This window comes from Salarias fasciatus, chromosome 17 (genome assembly GCF_902148845.1).
Source record: "Salarias fasciatus chromosome 17, fSalaFa1.1, whole genome shotgun sequence".
Taxonomy (NCBI): Eukaryota; Metazoa; Chordata; class Actinopteri; order Blenniiformes; family Blenniidae; genus Salarias; species Salarias fasciatus.
In genome coordinates this window covers 12,086,658-12,100,315 of record NC_043761.1, presented here as the reverse complement: position 1 = coordinate 12,100,315, position 13,658 = coordinate 12,086,658, and the positions used below count along the sequence as shown (strand labels likewise).

At 45.1% G+C, this 13,658-nt stretch overlaps 1 protein-coding gene across 1 annotated transcript in view; it reads right to left on the bottom strand.

The window, feature by feature from the left end:
* Nucleotides 1–13,658, bottom strand: part of cacna1c (calcium channel, voltage-dependent, L type, alpha 1C subunit) — a 110,328-nt gene that overhangs the window by 40,315 nt on the left and 56,355 nt on the right. Inside the window, 6 exon segments of the mRNA XM_030113594.1 lie at nucleotides 2,654–2,738; nucleotides 2,941–3,028; nucleotides 8,833–8,936; nucleotides 10,345–10,544; nucleotides 11,319–11,471; nucleotides 11,840–11,979. Of these exon segments, the coding sequence (XP_029969454.1) occupies nucleotides 2,654–2,738; nucleotides 2,941–3,028; nucleotides 8,833–8,936; nucleotides 10,345–10,544; nucleotides 11,319–11,471; nucleotides 11,840–11,979 (770 nt within the window).

Below are 13,658 nucleotides of genomic sequence, written 5' to 3'. Positions count from 1 at the left end.
TGCACATGACGGATCGCGACCACACGGGAACATATCGCCGCCACACGTGTTTGCACACACACACACACACACACACACACACACACACACACACACACACACACACACACACACACACACCCTCCTGGGTATGAGCGGTGTGACTGAACCAGACGATCTTACTGGTCTTCCGACACTCCTACTACAGCCGGCGGTGGCAGGACGCCAAAACAAAATGACAGCATGCAAGAACAAGATGGCAGAGTGAACCGTGTGATACGCGCGAGCATGCACATGTGAACACACACTCCTATACACACACACACGCGCACGCAAACTGACACAAAATGCATGCAAATGTACCGGAGAAATTCATTATGTTCGAGATCCAAATACATCAGATATTGTCACAGCAGAGTGTGTGTGGCTGTGTGTGTGTGTGTGTATACTGTAGTGTGAATTCAAATCACTTTAAACGACATTATGGTGTAAAAAATCTAGATAGCATGAGGAAATTCACAAAACCTTAAAGTAAAGGGATAAATTTAAAGTCTAAAAGGTTAGAGAGGATGGATCCACACTAAAAAAAAAAACTACCTATCTGTCTTCATATGAGCACTCAAGCTTTCAAGTTCTGTCAAATGTGTGTAAAGATCGATTAGACACATGCTCAGTAACACTTGTGCCTGTTCTGAAATACTCGGATATCTTTTCTCTTCTCTTTTTTTTAATTTTGTCTTCTACACACCCTCAAAGCCACCCTCTATTTTTACTCCTCCGTCATTGTACCGTTTGATTCTCCTCCCGCCAATCTTCTTCTCAACTCTGAAAGTCTGCTATCTGGCCCGAGGACATGCGGCGCTGTGCGGCGCAAACACGAGACCGTGCAGAAAGTCCCGAGCAGCGGGGACAAACTGCCCTCATTCATCTTCCCGCAGGAGAAGCCGAACCAGGGGGAGGGAGGCGCGGTGATGGAAAAGCGAGCGACTTGATTTTTCACCTTCATAAACAGGCAGATGATTGATCTTCCTGATGGAGGACCTCTGATCACATGCATTCATCACGTCTGTCAGATCGTTATCGCACAAGTTAGACCGTTTAACAAAAGCCGTGAACTAAATCTTGGTTCGGTTTCAGGAGAGGTGGATGATTCTATCAGCGGCCGCCCGCTTCATTCAACTGGACACCATCACGGTGTGTGTTCGGCCCCGGGGGTGGGGCAGTGGTTCGTACTTCAGCCTCACAGTGAGGGCGTGTGTTTAACCTGTAATGAACTGATGACTCGTCCAAGATGGACAATAGCTGTGTGGTTGCGCTGGTGGCCCACTCGTCTCTGTGTTTCTCAGACGCAGCATCAGCGAAGCAGAAATTGTGCAAGCTGATGGAACGCAGCATCTCGGTATTACGATGTGACATTCTCTAAATTGGCCACATACTGTATTTGTTTGTTGTTAATGTGCCAATATCCCAGACTCTGCCGGTGTGTTTTTGCCAGACTGATTGGCCCAGGGGAGCACAATGGTAACAGGTGAATATAAGCAGATTTGTTACGGATTAGCCACAGGGGTGTTGTGTCTTATTTTCATGTAAATTGGGTCATTGCTCATTTGACCATGTTAATTTCTTGAGATCCGCTGAAAGATTAGATCATCACTAGATGTTTTTTTCCTTCTTCTCTCCCTTCCCTCCTCTTCCCTTGGCAGTCGTCAATGTTTTTCAGAATGAACCGCGGTTCTTTTGCCGAGGACGAGCAGACTGTGTGCAGAATATATGCAGCATGCGTGATCCATCTCTGCATATTAAGCCTTCATTATTTATTCATTCATTATCGGTGTGGCCACGCTGAGCTCCAAGACTTTGTGAAGGAGTTCGCAGTGCGTGCAAAAAGCAGACATGCATTTTGTACAATCACTGCCGTTTCTCTCCTCAGACTGTTTACTGTCGTGGGATGATACCCAGAGGACGAGAGGGTCAGCGCTTTCCTCCGTCTGCCCAGGAAATGGAGCTCGGTCCTGGGGAGACCCGGGCCGCGTTTGGCTGCATGTCTCCGGAGGTGTGAGCCGAAAGACAATGTGTTAATTTGTGCGTGTGCATTCGTGTCAGAACAGTAAATCCGAACGCTACGAGTGCCTGCGCAGGTCTGCACGGTTGTGTTGTGTTTGTCGTGCGCCCAGAGGCTATTAGCAGTGTGAAACGTCCCACTAATATCTGAGCAGGTTTTAAACCTCGGGAGGATTTCCGACAGTATTAACGCCGCCTCAGTCTGTCAGTCATGCTGCCAGTAAGTCAGCTGTTCGTTCACTCGCTGTGCCACCGTGCGAGCGAGACGCCACCGAGCCCCACGCTTATAGACCGAACGCCGCACTGGGCGCGAACCTCTGCACACCCACACACATGCACAGCGGTGCTCACTACTCTGCGTTGCCCTCAACTGGAAATAACTTCAGCTGCAATCACTCCAACCGGCCATTCTTAAACAGAAGCTCAGTGTGTCCAGCATACGCTAAAACGTCTCGAGAGCCCTAATCAAAAATCTCAGACTCACACATGCAAACACAGCTGCACAAACTCCCACCTTCTCACACACACACACACACACACACGTTATAGAAACCTGCATCGTTTTCTCCATTTAAGTGTCTTTGATAAAAAACACACAGGATGCGAGACTTACGGTTTCTGGGTTTGTCATCGTCCAAGCCTTCCTCTTCGTTCTCTGGGTCAATGTCTTCAGCCTGAGTGATCCAGTCTAAATAGCCCTGTTTAAACACACACGTGAACACACACACACACAGGGAGAATAGCAGCTGGTTAGAAGGATCAAAAGATCAGACTGGAAACAAAATTAAAAAAGCAACAAACTGAAATCGTTTCAAATCATTTGGAGGTTTAAGTACATCTGCTTCAGAGGGAACATTTAGATGAAATGGTTTGAAATGATCAAAACACGCCTCGCTTTACCTTGAGGTCTTCCTCCAGCTGCTGCTTTTCTCTGAGTTTCTGGAAGTCGCCGCGCGCCTTGGCCTTCTCCCTCTCCTTGGAAAACTCTCTGAGACGATGAGGCCACGATGGAAGGATGAAGAAGACCGGAAAGAGAAAAGAGAGGGAAAAAAATCTGAAAAATCTACATCAGCATAGAGTGATGACATGCTATTGTTAATGAAGAGTTTTAAAAGTTGGTGGGAAGGAGGGGAAACCTGCTGGAGAAGTAAAGAAAGTAAAGTGAAGACAGAAAACTTTGGCAAGGAGAAAAGGTGTTAGTGTGCGAATGCAGATGAGAGACTGGAGCATCACGTTTACCATAACATCGGCCTAAATGCCTTATTAATAAGTGTTTAGATCCGACCCACTCAGCGCAGCACAATCCTGCCTGACAGAGCTGGACATTAAAGATGATGAGGAGCGCGACGATGTGATTCACATAAATGCAGTGAACAAACAAATAAAGACAACGGGAAAGGCACCGAGGCGACGTGGAGTGAAAATCAAAAATAGAAATCACACACAGCGTGTATCCAAGAGAGCACTTATGATTAACTGAAACAGGAGGGGTCAAGTTCAGGGGCCTTCCTGCCGGTTTGACATAAACATAAGCATCCTAAAGCAGCCAAAGACTCCATCCCTCAATCACAGTTCAATTAATAAAACAGAAGTCTTTTCTTTTCCTCCAAGATTTAGCCGATTTCTCAGGTCATGTAGACAAAGAGGACGCTCATAAAGATGATGGAGGACAACTCCCGCCAACGTAACCAGCGAGTGTGAAATATTGGAATATTATGATGAAATCGACTGAAACTATTTCCAGGTGTCAAGACGGGAGAAAGAATTAAGGAGCGTTTGATTAAACGCCGCACTTGGAGAAGGTCAAAGGCAAGCGCGAGCCACAGATACGCTTTTAACAAAGAAAAGTCATTTGGATAAGATCTGATGGGAGCTGGGAGGTTCTGGGAGCACTTCTAGTTGAAAAGTGTACAAATTTTCCAAGGACCACTGAAAGGAGGACGCACGGAGCCATGAATATGTTAAATTAGAGAATCAGTAAAGTTTCCACAGAGTCAGCCATTTCACACTTTATCACATGAGCTCTGAAGCCTTTGGGTGTCATCTGGATATTTCTAATCAGATTTTTAAGGAATCGGCACAAAACATTTCAGCTCATCCTGAAAAGTGTGACATGAGAAAGCTCTATAGATAATTATGTGTTATTTTCAGTGATTTTTTTTTTTCTCATTTTTTGAAGGTCTGCGGGTGTCGGAGAGTCCTTAGGTGGAATTCGGAGAAGTGAAGGGAACCTCAAAATGAAACCGCAGACTCCACAGTCAAAGACACAACACAGATCAATGAGCATTAGGACAAAATGCTATTGTGTCGCTTGACAGGACATTAGCAGGAGATTCAATCCTATTGATCTGTATTTGAGTGTGCCTGGCCGTCTGTGTTCATGTGTGTGTGTGTGTGTGTGTGTGTGAGTGTAGCCAGGAGTACAAAACTTCAAAGCTCCGCGCTCATTTTCCCTTTTCTCGACCGTCTCACCTCGGCGTCCTTAATCATCATTGGAGTCGAGTTCTGGCTCTCTGCTTGTTCTCTTTCATGGCAGCCCGTCTCCTCGTTCTCTCTCTGTTCATACTACATCAAATCCGGACAAACAGAGGCACTCCCTGTGTTTATGTCTCTATATCCGTCGCTCTCGCTTCTTCCTGTTTAGCCATTAGTTATTATGCCAATCGGAGACCCACACACACTCCGTGGAGGAACCAGTTGGTAAAAGGTCAGGCTGTGTAGTGTGTTGACAGCGTCATTAGTCAGAAGTCAGACAAAGAGTCAGACAGCCAAACCCTCCAAGCTGTTTGGACCAGATAGAACTCCATTTGTTTCCCACAATGCCGCTGTCACATCACAGAGGGGAATCGAGCCTGATTCAGGTCAGTCAGTCAGTCGCAAACATTTGACTTCTCAAAGTTGTCCAAAAAAAAATGAACTCGCTGTGACAGTTTACATAACTTTTAATACTGAAACACTACAAAAAGCAGTCATATAAAGTAACTCCTGCCCAATTTCCTGTCAACTAAGCAAAATCGATGCATCTTCAAAGTTTTTTGTAAGATTGAAAAAACACTCACACTGAAATATCAAGATGTAAAATACCTATAAAAAATACCTAATAGTGCCTTTTTACATGATTTCAAGGCCTCAGTGTTTTTCCCAGTTTTCATTTTTCACATCAGAGTGACGATAATTTGAATGCCAAAAACGAGGCCAATTAGCCTGGGACTGAGATATTTAAACGATATTCAGATGTCATTAAAATGATCATCTCATCTCTCGGTCATACATCTTGGGACGACCTTTGACCTGACTGACTTCTCCTGTTTCTCTCCTCTGGACGCTCCTCAGTTCTCCCCTCCAGGATAAAGACGTCCGTTTCTACTTCATCTCCTTTGTCTCAGGAAGCCTTTTGTTTGGATTTTTCCAATAAAGATTACTCTTCGTTTGGACTCCCTGTCTTATAATTGGGTTCTTTTTCTCCCACGGAACCGTACATTTGGCATTTGTCCAAGTCCTTACATTATTCCACGGACTAAGTCTTCATTTGTCCAGCGGGTTTCTGGATTTACAGCCTATTAGTGCACTTTTTCCTCCACATGGGGATGAGGACGCATTGTGCCGCCGCAGCAGATGACAGAAACAGGGCCGTTTCACTGAAGCGGCACCGTGGCCTTGTAGTCCGAGAGACAATATCCAAAGGGACTGAATGGTGTTGATGCTCCGGCGTGATTTCACTACAGTCAGCTGCAATGATAGCGACTAAAGATCTGAGCGCAGTTGCCATTGCTCAGCTGGACGGAGTCCAAAACGTCGGGCTTTACAGTACTACCAAGCAATTTCAACACAAATGCAACCAGGAAGCACATTTTCTCACCTACTTTTGTCAATGAAAAATAAACACAGCCCCAGCAAGGAAAAGGGAGAAGAAGAAAGACCTTCTGTGCTGCTGCGATTAGGAGCGATACTCTTCAAGACAGCGAGAAGACAAAGCAAGAGGAGTTAGTTTCAATTGACCTTTGACCCTGCCCTTACCCGCTCAACACCCCCAGAACCAAGTTAAGCACAAAGAAGGATCCGATGATGATTAAGGTGACAAAATAGACCCAGGGCCACTTGTAACCTACAGCGTCATTCACCTAGGAGATGGAGGGAAGGAGGACCGGAGTGAGAACAGAGACGGGAGGGATGAAGGGAAAGGAAAGGACGAAAGAGGGGGAAAGGAGCAGTTTGGGAAGAGCGAGTTGGGCGAGAGAGGGAAGGAGTTGGATCCTCGGTGAGCGTTCCCAACAGATGGGAGCGTTTTACTTCTGCAGGATCCCTGCTGGGATTATGGTGCAGTCGCAGTGATCCGTCAAAGTCACTTAGTTAACCACATGGCGGAGAATTTGGGAAGCTGTATTTAATGAGGATGTGAAAAATAAGAAAGAGATGCGGTGGATGATTTAGGAGACACATCATGAGTTGGCCTTTTAAGGCGGCGATGATTACAGAAGGCTAAATGATGAAGGAAACAGCTCCTCTTCCAGGCTGTGATTTGTGCAAAGAGGCAGAACAGATTTATTTTCGTAAAAGAAGAAGAAGAAGAAGAAGAAGAAGAAAAAAAGATATGGTTGGAAGTTTAAAAATAGACTTCACATCAACCTTCATGAGGCTGAATCTCTGTGGAAAAACAACATTTCAGTTTGATACGTGAACAGACTGAGCAGCAAGACTCCCCTCAAGTTTTGTCCTCATGACAAAAAATGTTCCCTCAGTTAAATTCAGAAATTAATAATGTTATTTTATACAGCTGATTTAGTTCAGTTTGTGTGTAAAATTAATAGTCAAAATGCATCTATTCATGTCTCACGCTAAACTATGTTTGTAAACTGATAGAAATAGAAGATCAAAGGAACAAATTGCGTTAATATAAAGATTTTATTTTTGTAGTAACAGAAACGCCACAATATTTGACCTGTTTGATTTATCATGCTCCTAGTCAGTGCACTAATGATCGACACATTTCACTGGAAAATACAAACAATAAATAAAAACCTGGGCACTGGATACAGAAAACTATGGCAAATTTCAAAATCTGCTTTTGAATACACAATGAATACATCTCGGCAGGCATATTTAGGCTACTTTTTGGAAAATAACACAGAACAACAATCCTAAATAATAAATGGACACTAAAAAACATTCATTTACAGAACATATTAACTAGAAATGGTAAAATATGTTTGGATTTTTGGCAATTTTATTCCAATTTTCAGAGATATGACATTATAATTGATATAATTAGACTCTGATTTTGATAAAATGACCCATTTTCATAAAAAATTTGAAGTCCTGAGCAAAGATATATATAAAAAAAGAGGGTTCAACTTTCATTTTTAGGATAGAGAAACCTTGATTCCAGTGTGGGTTTACAAACCACAGCTTTCAAGTTGGAGGCGTTTTCCTCAGACTCCTCTCTGTCCTCACAAGAACTTCTTTCTTCTTCTTTTTTTTTTTTGCTTATTGTGTTCTCCGTGTTGTGCAAGTTTTTTTTGGTGTTCCACCTCCACGGCTGACCTGAAGGGTGAATTATTTATGCCCCTGTGTGTCCCTGCGGACCGGGCGGTGCTTGTACTGAAGCCGTGTGACTTGGCAGAGCGGGGTGAAACAGCACCCAGCGCCGCTCGGCCTGCTGGAGCAGCAGTTATTCAGCCCAAACAAACAGCACATGCCTCCATTATAGCACACACACACACACACACACACATTGATCTCTACATGTTTAATAGGTGTGCTAGTCACACAAAAACACTCCTAAACAAAAAAAAAAAAAAAAAGTGACTTGAGTGTGTAGTTCCACCTGTGTAAAGGTGTAGAGAAGCGAACAAACCTGGAGATTTGTGTTCCTGTCTCCACCTGTCCCCCGCAGACACGCGGTGACAGGATGTAGCTCCTTGGGGGCGCACTGATGTCAACGTAACTGATTTTTTTTGGGGAGTGTGTACTGTAATGTGTGGTTGAGTGCAAGTGTGTGTTTCTCTAACGGATTGATTGAGCGGAACGGAGGGGACAGAGTGAGGGATTTCTTCTCTCCGTTCATTCAGCTGTGGTCGGCCGAGGTGAGGCCGCCTGTCGTCACGCGGCTCTTATTTACACCTCATTTCCTCTGTGTACTCCCAAACTGAACCAAGATAATGGATGCAAATAAATTGTTGATTTTGCAGTATTTCTACCTTATTTGCCCATCATTTGACATTCAGCGCATTTACACTATTATGATCTGGAGAAGCAATGCGAGGAGCGCGATATTGGGAAACTTTGAGCTGATATTGCTTGGTATTGATAATCTTGTCATTATAAGCTTCCTCTCGGCTTCTCCAGTAGGTGGCAGAAAATCACTGAGAGCGACACTGAGCTAAACAAATAACAAGATAACTGGACTGCGTCTAGTCAGACATATTTCAGTGGGATTGAGACGAATTAAAGTCTCGACATGGAGGATTATTTGGAAGGCAAACGAGACTAATAAGTGATATGATTAGCATCAGCAGTCACACTTTCAGTTGTACAAGTGTTGGAAAATATGTGTAAATTTGAATGTATGGGAGAAGCCGTGATTTATTTAGTTGAAATTTTTGAGAAACAACTTATTGAAAAATACAGTCAAGCCAATCTTAAAACATTCAGAATCTAGAGGAGGGAGTCTTGCTACGTTATCATGTTCATGTCTTAAACAACTGTACACCCACATTTTACACACACACACACACACATGCACAAACACAATCCACATATATGTACACACATGACAACAGTGTAGCGTCTTACCCGCTCAACACACCCAGAACGAGGTTGAGAACGAAAAAAGAGCCGAAGATGACGAGAGAGACAAAATAGACCCACGGCAGCTCATAGCCCATAGCATCCTGCATCTGAGAGAGAGAAGAGTGGAGGGAAAGAGAGAGAGGGAGAGAAGTGGGGGATTAACGGGAGAGATAAAGAGCAGGAAGGAGGACAGCGGAGGAGATAAGTCAGGTGGAACCGAGGGGTGGAGGAGAACAATGGAGAAGAAACGCGAGGGAGGAGAGGTTGGAGGAGATTGACGGAGAGCAGAGGAAAAACGAGAATGAGAGGGGGCAGCAGAGGTCAAGGACAGGCAGAGTGTGAGAGCGGTGACGGAGAGGAAACAAGGAAGGAGCGGTGCATGTTAATAACAGCAGCAGGCGGACCTGGCGCAGCAAGAACAGCAGGATTGTGTGATTAACGGTGAATGTGAGAACTTTTGTCTGAAAAACAGGTCCTTGATGAGCCGACTACTCAATGTTCAACTTCAGCTCCTATTTACAGCTGTGTGCGCTGAAACCCTTCAGAAACCTCTTCCTGGAACGCACATCAACAGGAAAACATATTTAGATCCTGTGACTCTAAAGTTACAGCAGGATCAATAGTTTCAGGATATTTATTCCAACAGAAAATTGTGCCTGCATATACACTCAAGGTAACGGCAAAAAAAAATCACAGGTTAAATATTAAATGGTTGTCAATAAATCAACTTTTTTTTAATAGACAGAACTGAAATGGGGATAAAGAATGAAAAAAAAGAGAGAGACAGGGTTGACTTACTTTGGAAAAACTATGAAATTGCACGTCCGAAACTAAATTGATCACGCACCGCAAATGTTATTAAAAGCTGCGTTTCAATCATCTGAACATACAACTTCTGAGAAATACTGCAGGTCCTTTTCATTACAGAGAGTGCTGCGAGCGCGTGGGTTTTGTGTGTGTGTGTGTGTGTGTGTGTGTGTGTGTGTGTGTGTGTGTGTGAGGCGCTGCGGTCGACAGAGGGAAAGTAGCAGAATGGGTGTGGAGCCAGTAAGCTACCTGCTCCATGTGCACACTTTGGTACAGCCACAACCCACACACACACACACACACACACACACACACACACTTGAATGCATGATTCCACACAAACAGCGAGTTTGATGTCCGTAGCCTCCAACCTAAACCTTACAGTCCAACCTCAGGTTTAAATGTGTTTGTCTCTACATCTGACTTGCGATGCACTGCTGACCCATCCAAGGTGTGCCATGACGACTCTGCACTGATAAGTGTGTGTGGTGTGTGTGTGTAGCTCCATGAGCAGTTTCTGTGCACTAAGCTGAATTTCTGAGAGAAATGTTTGCCGTATTTCTTCTCATTTTTTTTTTTTTATTTCTAGAATCACTCATGTGGCACAAATGTTACAGATACAGTGGCTACTCACACCAAACTGTCTGACAACACACTCACACACACTCACACACACAAATAAAAGCGCGGTTGTGGTGTCCGGCTCACCCAGTACAGCACGTCCGTCCAGCCCTCCATGGTTATGCACTGAAACACCGTCAGCATGGCGAAGGCGAAGTTGTCGAAGTTGGTGATGCCGTCATTCGGACCCTCCCAGCCCACCTTGCACTGCGTCCCGTTCTGGAAACAGTGTCGGCCATAAGCGCCGTCCGGCGCGCACGGCGCCGGCTTCTCCTCCGCGTTCGTGCCTGAGACACAAGAGAAGAAAGACACTGCTTTTTCCTTTCCTGTTACTTTACGGTTTAAGGTCCTAAAAAGTGATCATGAAGTGATAGTAATCTTTAACAGATTCGCAAAATACCCCATAAACCATCAACTTTAGTCACGATCATTAAATAATTCATATAAAACAAATCAGAAAGAGATGGACTGAAGTGAAACAACAAACAGATGAGACATGAAAATCAATGTCAAAAGTGTGTTGTGCTAATTACATAAAGCAGGCTCTCGGGGTCCCAGGGGTGATGTGTAGGATAGGAGAGAGCATTACACCAGCACTTACCCTGCGCAGAGCTCATACCTCTCCTGAGCCCAATAGCATCACCATAATAACACTCAAGTCCATTTATACCTGAGGCTTTTTACTGAAAATTGTTTCAATCATTCATAGCAGCGGCCGGGCTTGTCCGTCCTCGGGAACATCAATGACGGGTTAAAAAATTAATTGCAGCGAGTCTTTGACTGTTTAGGATGCGAGCAGTTCGTCCGCCGGCGGAGTTTTGAGATTCAAACTGAGGACACTGAGGTGACAGTACATCTGTGCGCCGGAGTGAGTGACTTTACGAGCGAAAGCCAAGCGAGGCGTACTTTTACACTCGGCTGAATACATACGTCAAAGTTTATCTGTGCACTGAGGTGAAGTATGGCGATACGTGTGCTTGATCATGCGTGGCCGTATTTGCATCTTTGCATCAGTGCGCAATCTCCGGGCCGCCCGTCCGTCTCGCTCGCCTCCGCTGTACCTGTGTGGTTGTAAACGCAGGTCTTGTGCATCTTTCCCATGAAGAGCTCCAGGCCGATGATGGCGTAGATGATGATGACGAAGAGGACCAGCAGGGCGATGTGGAGCAGGGGAACCATGGCTTTGATTATGGAGTTCAAGACTACCTGTAAACCTGCACGCACACACACACACACACACACACACACACACACAAACAGGGGCATGCTAGCAGCGTTTTCGTCCACACTATGTGCTTCTTATGTGTCTCGTGGCCTTTTGATGTATTGATTTCTGCAGTCGCTAACAGACAGGCTGACAGGCACCTCATCTACCGCTCACAGTGTCTACATTTCTGACGACAGGACGCGGAGACCCTGTGTGTGAGTGTGTGTGTGTGTGTGTGTGTCGCCTTCAAGTACGTGCACCATCAAGCACCAATATCAGCTTCAATCTGCGCTTCATTTTTCCCTCCACCACACCCAATAACGATCCACACCTGATCCCCCCCCCCCTCCCTCCTCCCCTGCTGTCAGTACTCACTCGGTACTCCAGAGACCAGTCTGAGGGGTCTGAGTACTCTGAATGCCCTCAGAGCCTTGACATCGAAGCCCGCCGCCTTCCCTCCGATCGGAGTGGCGCCGTCCCCCTTGGTGGCCTGCTCCAAGATCGCGCTGAATAACCTGTTAAGAACGGAAGTAATGACTTCAGTCCCCATCGTTTTCACATTGACATCCCATTTCACATACGACGGAATATCAGGGAGAGAAGAGGATTTAAAAAAATAAATAAAAAAAAGACAGGCACACAGTGATATACGATGAAAAGCGATAAATATCTGCAGTTCTTGTCATTCTAGATTTATTTTCCAATTCCTCTCGTAAATGCCACACTGAGCAGTCTACATAATCTTTATCGTAATCTGTGAAGCATCAACAGTGGAGTGAAATGAAACACCAGCCTGCTGTGGAGACCAAAATGATAAAAATGTCGGAAATGTTGGTGGGATCGGCCCCGTTTCACAAATAAAATAAAAAACACACAACAGTAGAAAATACAAAAGCTTAATTAGCTAGCTCTCCACAGCACAACAATAGAAAGTGTTTCATCTGTTCCCTCTGTCTTTCACAGATAAGGAAATGTGAGACATTCGGCTCTAATGATTTGACAGTCGGCGCAGCAGAAGACTGTGCATGACTGTACTGAGGGGAAGTGTCTGAAAAGTGTGTGTGTGTGTGTGTGTGTGTGTGTGTGTGTGTTCACATCACAGCAGGATTGACTGTACCAAGCAGCTCGGGCCATGTGATGTCATTTACTTCCTGTCTCCGCGCTCTAATCTATGTGCCGTATAAAGTGTGCAGGAATGCATTTACTGCCGTCCGGCGGACAGAGGGAGATTTCTGCCGGGCTCAATAAAACTGAGTAAGAACTAAATTTGGAGGGTTTGGTGAGAAGTCTGACTAATGTGGGTAAGCTGAGGCGATCGTCAGCCGATAGTTCGGATGGTTTTCAATTCCTTGAGGATTGAAGTTTAGGAGTGACTGGTCGAGCAAAGTTTGGGAGTCTTTATGTGGAAGCCAGGGGAAATTATGTGATCAATCTGGAGTTATAACTCTCACACTCACTGTATAAATCAACTGAACAGGAAAAAAACTATGTAAATAAAAGGCCACAGGTCTCCAGGAGTCTGATGAGTGTGTTGTGATCAAGCTCAGCCGGATGACAAGCCGCTTGAATCGGAAACGCTGTGAGTGATTCCCGTCTCTTCTACGGATTTCTCCATCACGCTCGTTTTCAGAAACTCACACTCACAGTATGGATCTGATCATGACGCCGTGCCGCCAGCTCACGTGCACTGAGTGTGAGATTCGCACGGTTATTGAGAAAACACTCCACATATGCATTTTTGTACGCAAAGCTTCAATTCATAGCTCGATGCAGAACCTCCTGTTTCTCAATGAACAACTGAAACGAGAATCGGTGAATTTTAAAAACATTTTACAGGCTTTAGTTGCAGGACATCTGGACAAAATGTGTGAACATGTATTTCCTTATGTTTCAGTGCAGCTCCGGTCTGGGGCTTTTTGGCCCCTGGCTGCCTGCGAACATATGCAACCTGTATGGAGGAGTTTAATGCTCACTTCAAGAGGTCAGGAGTCGGTAAAGGATGTGCAGCAACATTCTGGATCACGCCGCGCTCTTCAGGTGTGTATTTTAAGCAGCGTGTCCTTTCCTGTCTGAGCGGGACAGTCCCCCTCACACACACCGAGCAAAGTCTGTCAAGCCATATTCTCCCAGGACGCTGTGAGAGGAATTTAAGATGGAACGCATGATCACTCAGCATCAGGGGTGGACCTCGATT